General features: G+C 47.6%; 1 protein-coding gene across 1 annotated transcript in view; it reads left to right on the top strand.

Moving 5' to 3' along the window:
• The window catches only part of LOC309559874 (connector enhancer of kinase suppressor of ras 2-like), a 655,275-nt gene that overhangs the window by 426,117 nt on the left and 209,132 nt on the right, over nucleotides 1–20,026 (top strand). Inside the window, exon 8 of the mRNA XM_082263301.1 lies at nucleotides 1,238–1,306. Coding sequence (XP_082119427.1) covers nucleotides 1,238–1,306 — 69 coding nt within the window. The remainder of the gene's footprint in view (nucleotides 1–1,237; nucleotides 1,307–20,026) is intronic.

The following is a 20,026-nucleotide window of genomic DNA, read 5'->3' as shown; positions in this document are numbered from 1 at the left end:
ATTTCCCCTCCAAGCACAAATCCTCTATCCTTCTAATTTTCCCTCCTAGCACACCCCCCCTCCCCCCTCATCCAAGCACAAGTCCTCTATCCCTTTAAAATTCCCCTACCAGCACAAACCCCCCCGTCCCCCATCCCAGCACTAATCCTCTATCCCCCAAATTTCCCCGCCAAGCACAAATCCTCTATCCTTCTAATTTCCCCTCCAAGCACAACCCCCCCCCCCCCCCCCCATCCCCATCTAGGCACAAATCCTCTACCCCCTCAAATTTCTCCTCCAGGAACAACCCCCCCCCCCCCATCTCAGCACTAATCCTCTATCCCTCAAATTTCCCCTCCAAGCACAAACTCCCCCACACCCCCCCCCCCCCATCTCCATCTAGGCACAAATCCTCTACCCCTCAAATTTCCCCTCCAGGAACAACTCCCCCCCCCCAATCCCAGCACTGATCCTCTATCCCTCAAATTTCCCCTCCGAGCACAACCCCCCCCCCCCCCCCCGAGATACAAATCCTCCCCCCCCCCCCATTCCCACCCAAGCACAGATTCTCTACCCCCCATCCCCCACCCAAGCACAAATCCACTACCCCTCAAATTTCCCCTCCAAGCACAAATTCTCTCCACCTGCTCCCCAATCCCCCATCTGATCCTCCCCCCCAAAAAATATTACTTTTATAACACAAACGTGGATTACCGAAGGCAACACATGGGTGCTTTGAGCGGCAGCAGAAGGGGTCACATTGAAGTCTAATCTGCTTATATTTTGCCCCTCCCCCCTCATCAACATGCTAATGACCATTTTCATTACATTCAGTAGCTGACTTTAGACGTAGTGATGTCATCACTGGGCCTCTGTGGTTCTCTATGGAATGCCAAATCCTTTTATGGTTATGGAAAGAATCAAAGTAACACCTAACACAGAGAGCTCAGTGATGTCATGCAATGCAGGCAGATTATGGCTGGTGGGAGGGATCAGCAGGGGGCTGTACCTAGCTTTCTATGAACGTCACAGCCCCCACCCGGCCTCAGTACTCTTCTTAAGAGCCCTCGGTCCTGATGCAAGCAGTGGGAGGGGTTATGCAAATATCAAAATGCCTTTATGGGCGGCTGTCAGTCTGGCAGGATTCATGTAAATTTGCATTATTTATTTATTTGTTGCACCTCATATTAGCAGCGGATGTGTGGGGGGAGGGTGATTTGATCTAACCAATGAATTCTTTCCTTTCATGTCTCCGCAGTCACCTGCTGACCAATGCAAGAAGATCCACGCCGGTGACGAAGTCATTCAGGTCAACCATCAGACCGTGGTGAGTCCCAAACGTCATACAATCATTATTATTTCTTCTGCTTCTGGGGGGAAATTGTGACCCCCCAAATGTTGGCACTGCCAGTCACATGACTAGAAGAGATCCATCCCGTCCAATCAGGAATGAGATCCAAACTATAAGTGGTATGGAAGCTCTTATCTGTGTTCCTCACATACAGGAAAAAAGATCCAAAATCCCTCTGAAGATCACATTGTTATATTATTATATTGTTATATTGTTATATTGTTACATTGGTATATTGTTATTTTGTTACATTGTTAGTTGAATGAGGTACGGGTGGGGTAATCTGGACTTTGAGGGTGATCCTAATGCTGATGCGGCCCCCAATGAAATTGGGTTTGACCCCCCTTCTCTAAATCTTTCAGTGAGCGTCCCCAGCAGACGTGCAATTCGCTTTGGTTTGAATGTAAATTCGGATGAATTTTTGGTTATCGGAATTTCACCTTGCTTTGTGCATTGGTGCAAATCATGTGGTGGAGGTGGGGATTATGGTATTGGGGGGGGGGGGGGGATAATGATGTGGGGGTGTTTTCCAGGGGTTGGGCTTGGCCCCTTAGTTCCAGTGAAGGGAATTTCTAAAACATCAGCATACCAGCCAGTCACATCAGTCTCTGTACCAGAGGAGCTTACACTCTGTGTTACACTCCTTCCTCTATGTCTTTATGGACCTTGCTTTGTGCACTGGTGAGCAGTCATGTTGGAACAGGAAGGGGCCATCCCCAAACTCCTCCCACAAAGTTGGTATCGTCCAAAATGTCTTGGTATGCTGACGCCTTAAGAGTTCCCTTCACTGGAACTAAGGGGCCAAGCCCAACCCCTGAAAAACACCCCCACACCATAATCCCCCCTCCCCCCCCACACCATAATCCCCCCCCTCCCCACACTATAATCCTCCCTCCACCAAATGATTTGGACCAGTGCACAAAGCAAGGTCCATAAAAACATGGATGAGCGAGTTTGGGGTGGAGGAATTTGACTGGCCAATCTGATGGAACATCTTTGGGATGAATTAGAGCGCAGACTGTGAGCCAGGCCTTCTCATCCAACATCAGTGCCTGACTTCACAAATGTGCTTCTGGAAGAATGGTGAAACATTCCCATAGACACTCCTAAACTTTGTGGACGGCCTTCCCAGAAGAGTTGAAGCTGTTATAGCTGCAAAGGGTGGGCCAACTCAATATTGAACCCTACAGACTAAGACTGGGATATCATTAAAGTTCATGTGTGTGTAAAGGCCGGCGTCTCAATACTTTTTGTTATATAGTATATATATATATAGAGAGAGGCGTCCCAATACTTTTGGTAATATAGTGTATATAGAGAGGCGTCCCAATACTTTTGGTAATATAGTGTATATAGAGAGGCGTCCTAATACTTTTGGTAATATAGTGTATATAGAGAGGTGTCCCAATACTTTTGGTGATATAGTGTATATAGAGAGGCGTCCCAATACTTTTGGTAATATAGTGTATATAGAGAGGTGTCCCAATACATTTGGTAATATAGTGTATATAGAGAGGGGTCCCAATACTTTTGGTAATATAGTGTATATAGAGAGGCGTCCCAATACTTTTGGTAATACAGTGTATATAGAGAGGCGTCCCAATACTTTTGGTAATATAGTGTATACAGAGAGGCGTCCCAATACTTTTGGTAATATAGTGTACAGTATATAGATAGGCGTCCCAATACTTTTGGTAATATAGTGTATATAGAGAGGTGTCCCAATACTTTTGGTAATATAGTGTATATAGAGAGGTGTCCCAATACTTTTGGTGATATAGTGTATATAGAGAGGCGTCCCAATACTTTTGGTAATATAGTGTATATAGAGAGGGGTCCCAATACTTTTGGTAATATAGTGTATATAGAGAGGCGTCCCAATACTTTTGGTAATACAGTGTATATAGAGAGGCGTCCCAATACTTTTGGTAATATAGTGTATATAGAGAGGTGTCCCAATACTTTTGGTGATATAGTGTATATAGAGAGGCGTCCCAATACTTTTGGTAATATAGTGTATATAGAGAGGCGTCCCAATACTTTTGGTAATATAGTGTATAGAGAGAGGCGTCCCAATACTTTTGGTAATATAGTGTATATAGAGAGGCGTCCCAATACTTTTGGTAATATAATGTATATACACGCACACACACATGCATGTCTATGTGAGATTTGGGGTGCACACCTATAAGTTTTTGGGGTTCAGCATTTGGAGGTTTTTAATTATTCCTTTTTTTTTTTTTTTTATTGGCTGAACTTGATGGACATTTTTCAACCTGACTAATAATGTAACAATGTAACCTCGGAGGGATTTTGTATCTTTATGTATTCTGGAATTTCTCTTCTGTATGTGAGGAACACAGATAAAATCTTCTCCGTTTCTAAGTTTGTATCTAAGGCTCGGTTCACACTGATGCGAATTCGCAGCCTGTTCCCGCATCGCACACGCACCCCCGGCAGTTCACACTGCCATATGCGATACGCTGGGGGTGTCAATGTAATCTTAACGACACCCCCAGTTTGATCGCATATCGCAGTGCGATCGTGCAGTTCGCACAGGATCGGATCGCACAAGTGTGAACCGCTGTGCGATCCGATCCTGATGCGGCAGCAAAAATGCCTCCTGTGCGTCTTTGCTGCGGGTGCGATGCGAATTTAGCCATACAAACTGTATGGCTAAACTCGCACCGCACAGCTGATCGCATGTCATGTCGGAGCAGTGCGCTCCGACATGACATGCGAACCCGGCACACGCAGAAGTGTGAACCGGGGCTCAGGGTCCTTTCACACGGTCAGTTCATTTTTTTTATCCGTTCAGTCACTTTTTTGTAAACTGAAATGGATGACACTTTTGTAGGGTCCGGTCCGTATGTCAGTTTTTCATCCCATCCGTTAGCGGATGAAAAACAGACTTAGGCCCCTTTCACACGGGCGTTCCGTATGTCCGTATATCATCCCATCCGTTTGTGGATGATATACGGACATTATGTAAGTCTATGGCATTGCGGATGTCAGAGGATGACACCGCTGACATCCGATTTTCCTCCTTTCAGTTCTGTTCCGTTTTTGGAACGGAACAGAACCCTATTTTTCTTCCATTTAAAAAACGGAAAAGACGCAAAATCGGATGTCAGCGGTGTCATCCGCTGACATCCGCAATCCCCATAGACATGTATTATGTCCGTATATCATCCACAAACGGGTGGGGTGATATGCGGACATACGGAGCGGATGACACAACTGTCATCCGGTCCGTAAAAACAAAAAAAGTGACTGAACGGACTACAAAAACGGAGCGCCCGTGTGAAAGAGGCCATAATGTATGGGATTGCGGACATTAGCAGGTGACACCGCTGACATCCGTTTTTGCGTCTGTTCCGTTTTTTGAAACGGAAGAAAAAAACAGGGTTCTGTTCCGTCTCAAAAAACGGAACTGAACAGAAAGGACGCAAAATGGATGTCAGCGAATGTCAACCGCTAACGTCCGCAATCCCATAGACATACATTGTGTCCGTTTTTCATCCGCAAACAGATGGGATGAAAAACGGACATACGGAACACCCGTGTGAAAGGACCCTCACTGATTGGACGGCATGGATCTCTTCTAATCATGTGACTCGCAGTGCCAACATTGCTGGGTTACATGTCCCCATACTTTTGCATATATATATATATAATATATGTGTGTGTGAGTTTAGAGTATATATATATATGTGAGTTTAGAGTGTGTGTGTATATATATATATGTATATGTGAGTATAGAGTATATATAAATATATATGTGTGTGTGTGAGTATAGAGTATATATATATATGTATGTGTGTGTGTGTGAGTATAGAGTGTATATATATATATATATATATATGTATGTGAGTATAGGGTATATATATATATATATATATATATATATATATATATATGTGTGTGTGTGTGAGTATAGGGTATATATATATATATATATATATATATATATATATATATATATATATGTGTGTGTGTGAGTATAGGGTATAATATATATATATATATATGTGTGTGTGAGTATAGAGTATATATATATGTGTGTGAGTATAGAGTGTATATATATATATGTGTGTGAGTATATATATATATATGTGTGAGTATAGAGTGTATATATATATATATATACTGTATGTGTGTGAGTATAGAGTATATATATGTGTGAGTATAGGGTATATATATATATATGTGTGTGTGTGAGTATAGAGTATATATATATATATACTGTATGTGTGTGAGTATAGAGTATATATATATGTGTGAGTATAGAGTGTGTATATATATATATATATATATATGTATGTGAGTATAGGGTATATATATATATATATATATATATATATATATATATATATATATATATATATATGTGTGTGTGTGTGAGTATAGGGTATATATATATATATATGTGTGAGTATAGAGTATATATATATATATATATATATATATATATATATATAATGTGTGAGTATAGAGTATATATATATATGTATATGTGTGTGAGTATAGAGTATATATATATATATATATATATATATATATATATATATATATATATATATATATATATATATAATGTGTGAGTATAGAGTATATATATATATGTATATGTGTGTGAGTATAGAGTATATATATATATACACTGTATATGTGTGAGTATCGGACCGTTTCTTTAGTTTATTTTTTTATTTTTATTATTTTATTTTTTACAATATTATTTTTAATATAATTTTTTAGGAGCATTGTTGGGGGGGGGGGGGGGAGTATCAGGGCTCATACAGACCCCCCGATGTCTCACTTTTGGGACATTCCTGTTCTCTGCAGCCTCAGCTGCACTGGACAGCAAATGAATAGGAAGTGCTCTGTGCTGAGCGTCTTCCTGTTCATTCGCAAACAGTTTACTATGCTTCAGTTATGAATGAACACAATGAGTGATCAGTACCGATCCCTCACTGTGTTCATTCAGAAAAGGAAGGTGTCGGCAGATTACATATTTACCAGCCCCTCCCCCCACTCTCCATCCTGAAACATCCCCCGCAGCAGCTAGGAGGAGAGGAGAGGGTTAAATCTGGCAGCACTGCAGGGCATTGGAGGGGGCATGGGGGGGGGGGCAATAGGGGGTATCTACCATATGTGGGGTGATTAGGGTGTGCCCAGGGAAATCCGGCACCGTCTGTGCCCAAATCTCAGTATTTCCATATATACTCAGATCGGGGGAGGGGAAACTGGGAGAAAACTGGAATTTGGACGCCAGAAAACGATCCAATCATCGAAGTGGATTAATGAATGAAACCATTTGCGGTTGGGTGAACGCTCAGCGTGTGATTATGGCGCCCCGACCTCGCTCATCACAGATGGTTAACGCGCAGACCGCGGCTCCATCCACCTCTCGTTGGCGGCGCGGCGGTGAAAAGGCTGTTTGGAGACGTTTCAAGAAGTTTCTAATTGCAGCCGCGTTGTCAAAATAGCGACGGCGCCGAGTCCAAAGCAAAGTGAGTGTAATATGAAAATACGCTCGATTTCCCGCAGACGTGTTTTCTGCTCCGCTCGCCGGCGAGTCTAATTAGCGACTTGAACAGTAAAACATATTTTTACCGCCGTCGATCGTCTGCCGCACTTCTGTTGTCTCATTAAACACTCCGGAGTGTGGGACCGGCGGGCCCCCCGGCGCGCTCGGCGCCTGACTCGCAACGCCAACAGGCACCGCCGCTAATTACACAGTGCAATATTTCAACAATTCGTTACTTTGATGCTAATGTGTTAAAGGGCGACTCCGAGCCCACAAACTCTTATTTTAGTCTATTCATCAATAGTAACAAAGGATATAAATCCACCGTGTGTGCGTCAGATTCCTATGCAAACCCAGATATTACTTTGCAAAAATAGTAGTGACATCATCACTGGGCTGTACATAGCCTGTGCCGAGAGTAGAGCTGTGGAAGTGACCAAGCCAGCCCCTCCCACTACAGGCTGCCAGCAGAAAACTACAGGGGGGGCGGAGACAAGGTCAGTCACCCTGCACAAGGAGAGAGCGGAGCTGTGGGAGGGCCCCAGCAGGCTCCACCCACAACAGAAAACTGCATGAGGGGGCGGAGACTGGGTCAGTCACTCTGAACAAGGAGAGAGAGAGGAGCTGTGGGAGGGGCCAAGCAGGCTCCACCCACAACAGAATACTATAGGAGGGGGCGGAGACAAGACCAGTCACCCTGCACAAGAAGAGAGAGAGGAGCTGTGGGGGGGGGGAGCAGGCTCCACCCACAACAGAATGCTATAGGAGCGGGGGCGGAGACAAGACCAGTCACCCTGCACAAGGAGGGAGAGAAGAGCTGTGGGAGGGACCAGCAAGCTCCACCCATTACAGAATACTGCAGGAGGGGGGCGGAGACAAGACCAGTCACCCTGCAGAAGGAGAGAGCAGAGCTGTGGGATAGGGCAAGCAGGCTCCACCCACTATAGGCTGCCTGCATAAAACTACAGGAGGGGGCGGAGACAAGACTACCAATTTCATGAGATTAATTTGGGAGAAATTTAAAGGACCAGCGACCACCAATGATGGGGGGAAAGAGTGGGGGGTTTTAAATGCCACTGGCCACTATTGATGAGGGGTGACGGGTTACAAATTTCACTGATCACCAATTTTTTTTTTTTTGGGGGGGGGGGGTTGCTGATTGGCGACAGTGGTCACATAATTGAAGGCCACTCCCACAAGCTACTGATCCTTACCCTGGACCCACAGCTCCGCCCCTGTCCTAGGAGCACGCAGTGTGCGCACGCTCAGCGCAGAAACATTGTCCATCCAGCGACGCTTATGTGCGGCATGCGAGTGTGGAAGCCCCGCCTTTTTCAGCCACGTGTGTTGAGCGGTCATAAAGGGGTCAAAGCCCTTTGGGGGTATTCAGGACGTCCAGCCATTGCACACAATGCAATTTCATCCTACAGGGAACCTCCTGTAATAGCAGAAGACTGAGCGCAAATTAACCCCCACAATGCCGAGGGGTTTCCTCATCTCCAAAGAAAAAGGTGGCAAAATGTGGGGTGTCCACTTTCCAAAAAGGGTCATTTTGGAGTTTTGTAACAGAAACAAATGGAAACGTTTTATTTTTTTATTTTTTTAAGGTTTTTTTTTCTTTATATAAAAAACAAGGGGGACTCTGATGGGGACTCTGTTGTAAGGGGGACTCTGATGGGGACCCTGATGTAAGGGGGACTCTGATGGGGACCCTGATGTAAGGGGGGCTCTGATGGGGACTCTGTTGTAAGGGGGGACCCTGATGGGGACTCTGTTGTAAGGGGGACTCTGATGGGGACCCTGATGTAAGGGGGGCTCTGATGGGGACTCTGTTGTAAGGGGGGACTCTGATGGGGACCCTGATGTAAGGGGGGACTCTCATGGGGACCATGATGTAAGGGGGGACTCTGATGGGGACCCTGATGTAAGGGGGGACTCTCATGGGGACCATGATGTAAGGGGGGACTCTCATGGGGACCATGATGTAAGGGGGGACTCTGATGGGGACATTGATGTAAGGGGGGACTCTGATGGGGACCCTGATGTAAGGGGGGGACTCTGATGGGGACCCTGATGTAAGGGGGGGACTCTGATGGGGACCCTGATGTAAGGGGGGGACTCTGATGGGGACCCTGATGTAAGGGGGGACTCTGATGGGGACCCTGATGTAAGGGGGGACTCTGATGGGGACCCTGATGTAAGGGGGGACTCTGATGGGGACCCTGATGTAAGGGGGGACTCTGATGGGGACATTGATGTAAGGGATGTAAAGAAGAATTTCCCATCACTTTCTGTCTCTGGGACAATGGTGATGAGAGGGTGAATCCTCCTATGGGGGACACAGACAGCAGACTGGAAAGGAGTTCTAATCCTCCCCTCCACCCACAGCTAGAAAGTTTAACCCTCTAATCTCTGTAAATGTGTCTTCTCTGCGGAGGAACTCCATAGAAACCCGGCCAGACGAGAAGAGGGAAGGATGGAGAGGGAAAGGAGGAGAGGTAAGGGAAGGGAGGAGAAGGGAGGGAGGGGAAGGGGGGGGGAGAGGAAAGAATGGAGGGGGAAGGGAATGGAGTTGAGTGAAAGGAGGAGAGTGCAGGGAAGGGAGGAGAGGGAAGGGAAGGTAGGAGGGGGGAGGGAAGGGAGGAGAGGAAGGGAATGGAAGAGAGGGAAGAATGGAAAGGGAATGGAGGAGAGGGAAAGGAGGAGAGGAAAGGGAAGGAGGAGAGGAGGGGGGGAGAGTGCAGGGAAGGGAGGAGAGTGCAGGGAAGAGAGGGAAGGGAAGGGAGGAGAGGGGAGGAGAGAGAAGGGGAGGGAGGAGAAGTGAGGATGAAGAGGGAAGGAAGGAGAGAGGAAGGAAGGAGAGGGAAGGGAAGGATGGAGAGGGAAGGGAGGAAAGGGAGAGGGGGAGAGGGAAGGGAAGGGAGGAGAGGGAAGGCTGGAGAGGGAAGGGAGAAGAGGGAAGGGAAGGATGGAGAGGGGTGGGAAGGATGGGGAGGGGAGGAGAGGAAGGGAATGGAAGAGAGGGAAGAATGGAGAGGGAAGGGAATGGAGGAGAGGAAAGGGAAGGGAGGAGGGGGGGGAGAGGGAAGGGAAGGATGGAGAGGGAAGGGAGTAGAGGGAAGGGAATGAAGGGGTTGGAAGGGAGGAGAGGGAAGTGAAGGGAGGAGAGGGGAGGAGAGAGAAGGGAGGAAGGAGAAGTGAGGATTAAGAGGGATGGGAGGAGAGAGGAAGGAAGGAAGAGGGGAAGGGAAGGATGGGATAGAGAAGGGAGGAAAAGGGGAGAGGGGGGGGAAGGGAGGAGATGGAAGGAAAGGGAGGAGAGGAGAGAAAAGGGAAGAGAGGAGAGGGAAGGGAAAGGAATGGAGGGAGGGAAGGGAGGAGAGTGTGGGGAAGGGAAGAAAGGGAAGTAGGAGTGGGAAGGGAAGGGAGGAGAGGGAAGGAATGGGGGAGGTAAGGAGGAGAGGTAAGGGAAGGGAGGAAAGGGAAGGGAGGAGAGGAAAGGGAGGAGAGGGAAGGAATGGGAGGGAAGGAATGGGAGGGAAGGGAGGAGAGGGAAGGAATGGGAGGGAAGGGAGGAGAGGGAAGGATTGGGAGGGAAGGGAGGTGAGGGAGGTTGGGAGGGAAGGGAGGAGGAGGGAGGAGAGGGAAGGGAGGAGAGGGAGGGAGGAGAGGGAAGGGAGGAGAGGGAAGGGAGGAGAGGGAGGAATGGGAGGGAAGGGAGGAGAGGGAAGGAATGGGAGGGAAGGGAGGAGAGGGAAGGTTGGGAGGGAAGGGAGGAGAGGGAAGGGAGGAGAGGGAAGGGAGGAGAGGGAAGGGAGGAGTGGAAGGGAGGAGAGGGAAGGATTGGGAGGGGAGGAGAGGGAAGGGAGGAGAGGGAAGGATTGGGAGGGAAGGGAGGAGAGGGAAGGGAGGAGAGGGAAGGATTGGGAGGGAAGGGAGGAGAGGAAAGGAATGGGAGGGAAGGGAGGAGAGGGAAGGAATGGGAGGGAAGGGAGGAGAGGGAAGGGAGGAGAGGGAAGGGAGGAGAGGGAAGGATTGGGAGGGAAGGGAGGAGAGGGAAGGAATGGGAGGGAAGGGAGGAGAGGGAAGGAATGGGAGGGAAGGGAGGAGAGGGAAGGGAGGAGAGGGAAGGGAGGAGAGGGAAGGGAGGAGAGGGAAGGATTGGGAGGGAAGGGAGGAGAGGGAAGGGAGGAGAGGGAAGGATTGGGAGGGAAGGGAGGAGAGGAAAGGAATGGGAGGGAAGGGAGGAGAGGGAAGGGAGGAGAGGGAAGGATTGGGAGGGTTGGGAGGAGAGGGAAGGATTGGGAGGGAAGGGAGGAGAGGGAAGGATTGGGAGGGAAGGGAGGAGAGGGAAGGAATGGGAGGGAAGGGAGGAGAGGAAAGGGAGGAGAGGAAAGGGAGGAGAGGGAAGGATTGGGAGGGAAGGGAGGAGAGGAAAGGGAGGAGAGGGAAGGGAGGAGAGGAAAGGGAGGAGAGGGAAGGGAGGAGAGGAAAGGGAGGGGAGGGAAGGGAGGAGATGGAAGGAATGTTAGGGAAGGGAGGAGAGGGAAGGATTGGGAGGGAAGGGAGGAGAGGAAAGGGAGGAGAGGGAAGGAATGGGAGGGAAGGGAGGAGAGGGAAGGATTGGGAGGGAAGGGAGGAGAGGAAAGGGAGGAGAGGGAAGGAATGGGAGGGAAGGGAGGAGAGGGAAGGAATGGGGAGGGAAGGGAGGAGAGGGAAGGATTGGGAGGGAAGGGAGGAGAGGGAAGGATTGGGTGATTGGCGTTCTCAGTTTCTCCTTATACTCTGAATGTCGCTCTCCGAGGTCCTGAGGAGAAATCCCAGCTCGGAGGAATGCAAAGAAAGAGGGGGAAGATAAGGAGAAATGAGGAGTTTTGTTCCCCGGTTCTCTATGATTGGTTGCTCATCCCTCCATTGATCGCCCCCCCCCCTTAGCTAGAAAAAAAAATCAGGTACAGCGCTGTCCCACTTGTCTCTCTGCTGCCCCCTGCAGGGTTTCTGTTGAATTGTCCTCCCATGCCTGCTCTCCATAGAGGTGGATTGGAGAGTCAGACTATCAAATAAAAAAAATAAAAAATTCAGCTATTATTATTTGTTATGAAAAGAATTTGTATCATTTATCAGCATGAATAACACACAGGAGGAGATGGAGATTTAATAAAGGAGTGGAGTAAATGAAACTCTTAAATGTCCCGGAAGTTCTGCATTCTCAGTATTGTGTCCCTGTGACCCCTCCAGTATTTATTCCTCTCACAGAGATCACAGGACCCCCTGACAATGACCTCATCTGATCTCCTCTCCAGAAGGACGGCACCATCTTTGTTCAGGCATCATTCAGGGTCCCCCATCTACTTCCTGGACTGAGATGCCGGCTCAGAGATGACACAATCATGGAAATCCTGATACCTGTGCAGTTCTTGGTTCACAAATGTCTGACACAGATCAGCCCCTGTAGCTCCTCACCTTGTGATTTACTACAACTTTACAATGTACAGTCTGATCACTGGGGGAGGGGAGACTGAGGAAATGCCTCCTACTTCTACAAAGTTACAATGTACAGGCTGATCACTGGGGGAGGGGAGACTGAGGAAATGCCTCCTCCCCCTTCTACAAAGTTACAATGTACAGTGTGATTACTGGGGGAGGGGAGGGGAGACGGAGGAAATGGTTTGTGAATACTGTGATTTGTTCTGCCTGCAGACGACACGCGTAGAGGGAGCGTTCCTCCCCGGGACGGTGTGGTGGAAATATAATGGATGTGTTCTGATCACACGGATCCGGCTGTAAGATTATCTGTAACATTTTATACAATTGTGGAAGATGCGCAGTCAAGACGCACGCGGGGCGAGGAATCCCGCTACGCTCCGTCGCTCGGATCAGCCAGGCATGGGACGCGGCGAGCACAGCCCGCGTCTTGTTTTCTCCCGCTAATTATTCCCTCGGCGCGTTCCGCCATCCTTTCCACTGGAGGAAAAAAACACGACTTTCATGTTTATCGGATATTTATTTATTTTCCTGGAAAAGTCACCCCGTCGCTGATCAGAAATCTTCGCGGAGCGCGTCTGGGGAACGTTCTTTGAAGTGCGTCCTAATTATTATTTTATTTATTTATGGAAGATGCATCTGATGGGTTCACCCCTCCCCCCCCCCATTCTTTGTGACATCTCCGCCGTCATTTAATCGCTGACTCCGCCTCAGTCACGATTCCCGCCATCTGCATAATGTAGAAGAAATGAGATGGAAATGGAACGCCACAAACTTCAGCGCAACGCGTCCTCCGCCACCCCCAACGAGTCCACGCCAAGAACGCACGACGCCATTCCATGGAGAGAAATTAGATTTTAATTTAAAAAAAAATTCCAATTATAAGAAAAAATTCAGTTCTGTGATTGGAGGGCGGGACTGAACGTAATGCGAAAGTGGGCGTGACCTTTTTATTAAAGCGATATTACACATAAGGCCGTTATAAAAACGCCAGTAGATTTGTAGTGAGTTTTTCTGCGTTTTTTTGCGTATTTTTGTTTTTTAGCGCAAAATCACCTCTCCGCTATTTTAGTAACTACCCCTTTCCCACAATACCAATGCTTGCCAGAATCGCAGCGCATGGATGTTCACACCCATGCAATAAGATTTAGGTGCGGGGGAAAAAAGGGTCTCACCACGTTTGGTGCAAATGTGGACCTTTTTTTCCCCCGCATCAAAATCGCATCACATGGGTGTGAAAACCGATGCGATTCTGTCAAGCTCACTGCATTTTGCAATCTGTTTCGGGGTGCCGTTCATGGAACATTAAGCCCCCGTTCACATCAGCAGATTTGACATGCGATGTGATGCCACATCAGAGCCTATTGCCGGCCACCTCACTGTCCCAATTGGTGTGACCCTGACTTTTGCGGCGTCGCACCGATTCCCAAAAGTAGTTTCTGCACTACTTTTGGCGACTTCAATAGACATCAGTGCATGAACCCGTACAGATGTCTGTCAGATCGCCCCCGAAGTCGCACTAACATGCGAGTTTGAAATCAGCTGAATCATTTCAATCCCGCCCTCAGTGTGAACCAATGCTGTTGCCGGCAATAGGCTACATTTTGACATGCGATTCGACATGAGAAATCGCATGCTAAATCGGCACAATGTCAACGGGGGCTTCATGTTCCATGAACGATACCCCGAAGCAGATTGCAAAATGCAGTGCGCTTACCAGAATCGCATTGCATGGGTGTTCATACCCATGGAATGCGATTAGGTGTGGAGAAAAAAACATTTTGGTACAAATGTGATGCAATTTGAGCTGTACAAAATATACGCCTTAAATCGCATCGCACAGACATGACATGTGATGTGCACAGGAATGCGGTGCGTTTTTGGTGCAAATCACATGTGGTGTTCAGCATGCACCAGTGTGACCCCAGGCTATGTTCCATCAACGACACCTCCAAACACAACCCAGGCTTAAAAAAAGCAATGGAATAAAAAATGTCAAAAACGCCAGTTAGCAGCATTTTTTGGTGTTTTTTGGCGTTTATCAGCATTAGAGCGTTTTTACAGCCAGAAAACCTCCCTGCCAAGATCTGCTGATAACAGCCTGTGTGTGCATAGAGACATAGGAGAACATGCCGGGGAGACATAGGAGAACATGCTGGGGGAGACATAGGAGAACATGCCGGGGAGACATAGGAGAGCATGCTGGGGGAGACATAGGAGAACATGCGGTGGAGACATAGGAGAACATGCCGGGGAGACATAGGAGAACATGCTGGGGAGACATAGGAGAACATGCCGGGGAGACATAGGAGAGCATGCTGGGGGAGACATAGGAGAACATGCGGTGGAGACATAGGAGAACATGCCGGGGAGACATAGGAGAACATGCTGGGGAGACATAGGAGAACATGCCGGGGAGACATAGGAGAACATGCCGGGGAGACATAGGAGAACATGCTGGAGAGACATAGGAGAACATGCTGGGGGAGACATAGGAGAACATGCCGGGGAGACATAGGAGAGCATGCCGGGGAGACATAGGAGAGCATGCGGTGGAGACATAGGAGAGCATGCGGTGGAGACATAGGAGAACATGCCGGGGAGACATAGGAGAACATGCCGGGGAGACATAGGAGAAGATGCTGGGGAGACATAGGAGAACACGCCGGGGAGACATAGGAGAGCATGCCGGGGAGACATAGGAGAACATGGGGAGACATAGGAGGACATGCCGGGGAGACATAGGAGAACATGCCGGGGAGACATAGGAGAACATGGGGAGACATAGGAGAACATGCCAGGGAGACATAGGAGAACATGCCGGGGAGACATAGGAGAACATGCTAGGGAGACATAGGAGAACATGCCGGGGAGACATAGGAGAACATGCCGGGGAGACATAGGAGAACATGCCGGGGAGACATAGGAGAACATGCCGGGGAGACATAGGAGAAGATGGCAGAGTTGGCGATTCCAGTTGCTGGATATAAATATCGACTCGTCTGTAATTAAAAACTCCGGAACGCTTTCATATCTTCCTCCCCGCCATCCATCGCAGAACATTAAAACACGTTTACAGTTACGGCGCGATAATTCCGCCATTATTTGTGTAGATGGCGGTAGATGGAGGGGGGGGGGGGCGCTGGGGGCTGAGAACATTATTAAAAGAGATAATTCACCTTGTCCACCCGAAATCACAGCCGGCAATGGGAAACCGCCCGAGTGTTTGTTATACAGTAACTTACAAAAGTAAGTACACCCTTCACATTTCTGTAAATCTTTTATTCTATCTTTTCATGTGACAACACTGAAGAAATGAGACTTTGCTACAATGTAAAGTAGTGAGTGTACAGCTTGTATAACAGTGTAAATTTACTGTCCCCTCAAAATAACTCAACACACAGCCATTAATGTCTAAACCGCTGGCAACAAAAGTCAGTACACCCCTAAGTGACAATGTCCAAATTGGGCCCAATTAGCCATTTTCCCTCCCCGGTGTCATGTGACTCGTTAGTGTTACAAGGTCTCAGGTGTGAATGGGGAGCAGGTGTGTTACATTTGGTGTTATCGCTCTCACTCTCTCATACTGGTCACTGGAAGTTCAACATGGCACCTCATGGCAAAGAACTCTCTGAGGATCTGAAAAAAAAGAATTGTTGCTCTACATAAAGATGACCTAGGCTATAAGAAGATTGCCAAAACCCTGAAACTGAGCTGCAGCATGGTGGCCAAGACCATACAGCGGTTTAACAGGACAGGTTCCACTCAGAACAGGACTTGCCATGGTTGACCAAAGAAGTTGAGTGCCGTGCTCAGCGTCATATCCAGAGGTTGTCTTTGGGAAATAGACGTATGAGTGCTGCCAGCATTGCTGCAGAGGTTGAAGGGGTGGGGGAGGGGTCAGCCTGTCAGTGCTCAGACCATACGCCGCACACTGCATCAAATTGGTCTGCATGGCTGTCATCCCAGAAGGAAGCCTCTTCTAAAGATGATGCACAAGAAAGCCTGCAAACAGTTTGCTGAAGACAAGCAGACTAAGGACATGGATTACTGGAACCATCTCCTGTGCTCTGATGAGACCAAGATAAACTTATTTGGTGTCAGATGGTGTCAGGCGTGTGTGGCGGCAACCAGGTGAGGAGAACAAAGACAAGTGTGTCTTCCTACAGTCAGGCATGGTGGTGGGAGTGTCATGGTCTGGGGCTGCATGAGTGCTGCCGGCACTGGGGAGCTACAGATCATTGAGGGAACCATGAATGCCAACATGTACTGTGACATACTGAAGCAGAGCATGATCCCCTCCCTTCAGAGACTGGGGGGCAGGGCAGTATTCCAACATAACGACCCCAAACACCTCCAAGACGACCACTGCCTTGATAAAGAAGCTGAGGGTAAAGGTGATGGACTGGCCAAGCGTCTCCAGACCTAAACCCTATTGAGCATCTGTGGGGATCCTCAAACAGAAGGTGGAGGAGTGCAAGGTCCCTAACATCCACCAGCTCTGTGATGTCATCATGGAGGAGGGGAAGAGGACTCCAGTGGCAACCTGTGAAGCTCTGGTGAACTCCATGCCCAAGAGGGTTAAGGCAGTGCTGGAAAATAATGGTGGCCACACAAAATATTGACACTTTGGGCCCAATTTGGAGATTGTCACTTAGGGGTGTACTGACTTTTGTTGCCAGCGGTTTAGACATTAATGGCTGTGTGTTGAGTTATTTTGAGGGGACAGCAAATTTACACTGTTATACAAGCTGTACACTCACTACTTTACATTGTAGCAAAGTCTCATTTCTTCAGTGTTGTCACATGAAAAGATAGAATAAAATATTTACAGATATGTGAGGGGTGTACTTACTTTTGTGAGATAGTGTGTGTATATATATATATATATATATATACAGTACAGACCAAAAGTTTGGACACACCTTCTCATTCAAAGAGTTTTCTTTATTTTCATGGCTATGGAAATTGTAGAGTCACACTTCAAGAGGAGTCACCTGAAATGTTCTTCCAACAGTCTTGAAGGAGTTCCCAGAGATGCTCAGCACTTGTTGGCTCTTTTGCCTTCATTCTGCGGTCCAGCTCACCCCAAACCATCTGGATTGGGTTGAGGTCCGGTGACTGTGGAGGTCATCTGGCGCAGCCCCCCATCACTCTCCTTCTTGGTCAAATAGCCCTTACACAGCCTGGAGGTGTGTTTGGGGTCATTGTCCTGTTGAAAAATAAATGATAGTCCAACTAAACGCAAACTGGATGGAATAGCATGCCGCTGCAAGATGCTGTGGTAGCCATGCTGGTTCAATATGCCTTCAATTTTGAATAAATCCCCAACAGCGTCACCAGCAAAGCACCCCCACACCATCACACCTCCTCCTCCATGCTTCACAATGGGAACCAGGCATGTAGAGTCCATCCGTTCACCTTTTCTGCGTCGCACAAAGACACGGTGGTTGGAACCAAAGATCTCAAATTTGGACTCATCAGACCAAAGCACAGATTTCCACTGGTCTAATGTCCATTCCTTGTGTTCTTTAGTCCAAACAAGTCTCTTCTGCTTGTTGCCTTTCTTTAGCAGTGGTTTCCTAGCAGATATTCTACCATGAAGGCCGGATTCACACAGACTCCTAACAGTTGTTCTAGAGATGTGTCTGCTGCTAGAACTCCGTGTGCCATTGACCTGGTCTCTAATCTGAGCGATTTCTGAGGCTGTGACTCGGATGAACTTCTCCTCCGCAGCAGAGGTGACTCTTGGTCTTCCTTTCCTGGGGCGCTCCGCATGTCAGACAGTTTCTTTGTAGCTCTTGATGGTTTCTGTGACTGCACTTGGGGACACTTTCAAAGTTTTCCCAATTTTTCGGACTGACTGACCTTCATTTCTTAACCACTTGCCGACCGCCGCACGACTATCTACGTCGGCGGTCAGCCCCTCACAGGCAAAGTGACGTAGGGCTACGTCGCTCGCCTGTGAGGGTTTAGGGAGCGAGCGCGCGCCGCCGGAGGCGCGCTCCCGCTCCCGCGTGGTCACGGACCCCCCCGCGCGTGTGACCGGCGGACCCGATCGCCGCCGGCCACTCTGCGATCGGCGGGGGAGAGGGAGAAAGTCAGGCAGCTTGTGTAAACAAGCTGCCTGTCATTCTCCTCTCTGTATGAGAGATGATCACATGGATCTACTACGTAGATCCATTGATCACTCTGCATACAGTTGAAGCCCCAGCCAATCACAGTTAGAATCACGCCCCTAGGGACACACACAGCCCCTCCCTCTCAAATAAAGTTAACCCCTTCACTACCAGTGTATTTTTACAGTAACAGTGCATATATATAGCACTGATTACTGTAGAAATGTCACTGGTAACCCCAAAAGTGTCAAAAATGTCAGTCAAGGGTCCGATCTGTCCGCCGCATTGTCGCAGTACCGCAAAAAAAATCGCAGATCGCCGCCATTACGCGTTAAAAAAAAAAACAACAAAAATGACAAAAATCTTTCCCTTTGTTAGTAAACGCAATAACTTTTGCGCAAACCAATCAAAATACGCTTTTTGCGATTTTTTTTACCAAACATAGGTAGCATAAAACAAATTGGCCGAAAATATTAAAAAATTTTGATTTTTACATTTATTTTTGGGGGAATTTCATATAAAAAAAAGGGAAAAATATTTCTATTTTTGCAAAATTTACGCTCTTTTTTTGTTTATAGCGCGTGATCAAAAAATCGCACAGGTGATCAAATACCGCCAAAAGAAAGCTCTGTTTGTGGGAAAAAAAGGACGCCAAATTCGTTTAGGTACAGCGTCGCACGACCGCGCAATTGTCCGTTAAAGTCACGCAGTGCCGAATCGCAAAATACCCCCTGGTCAGGAAGGGGGTAAAATCTTCCGGGGCTTAAGTGGTTAAAGTAATGATGGCCACTCGTTTTCCTGTACTTAGCTGCTTTTTTCTTGCCATAATACAAATTCTAACAGTCTATTCAGTAGGACTATCAGCTGTGTATCCACCTGACTTCTGATGGTCCCAACCCCATTTATAAGGCAAGAAATCACACTTATTAAACCTGACAGGGCACACCTGTGAAGTGAAAACCATTTCAGGTGACTCCTCCTGAAGTGTGACTCTACAATTTTCATAGTCATGAAAATAAAGAAAACTCTTTGAATGAGGTGTGTCCAAACTTTTGGTCTGTACTGTGTATATATATATATATATATATATATATATATATATATATATATATATATATATATATATATATATAATGTTTGGGGGTTTTAAGTAATTTTATATATATGTGTATGGAGAGATTCACCTGAATGAATGTATCGGGTGATTCCGGGTCGGTATGGAATAGCGGCGGCGAGCGATGGCGGTGAATTAATATTGATCTCGGGGACGGCCAGACGCAGAAGGGAATATGGAGGAGCGAGGACGGAACGCAATCACAGATCCCCGATCGCTCCGAGTCATACTTTGTAATATGGCGGCGAACGGAATCCACCGCGAGCCTTCCGAGCGCCGAGAATCCTCCGCCAGGTGAATCTCCACATCGTCTAATATATGGTCGGTCCCTGATTATGGATTATTGAACATATCGATGTATTACCCCCCAGAAATATCACTACATAAATACATACACCACCCAATAATCACCGTGCTGTGACAATGTCTGGCTGGCAGATATTTTGTAT

The sequence above is a fragment of the Pelophylax lessonae genome (assembly GCF_965119305.1).
Source record: "Pelophylax lessonae genome assembly, chromosome: 7".
Taxonomy (NCBI): domain Eukaryota; kingdom Metazoa; phylum Chordata; class Amphibia; order Anura; family Ranidae; genus Pelophylax; species Pelophylax lessonae.
Note: the sequence above shows the minus strand (reverse complement) of the source record. Positions and strands in the feature narration are given on the sequence as shown.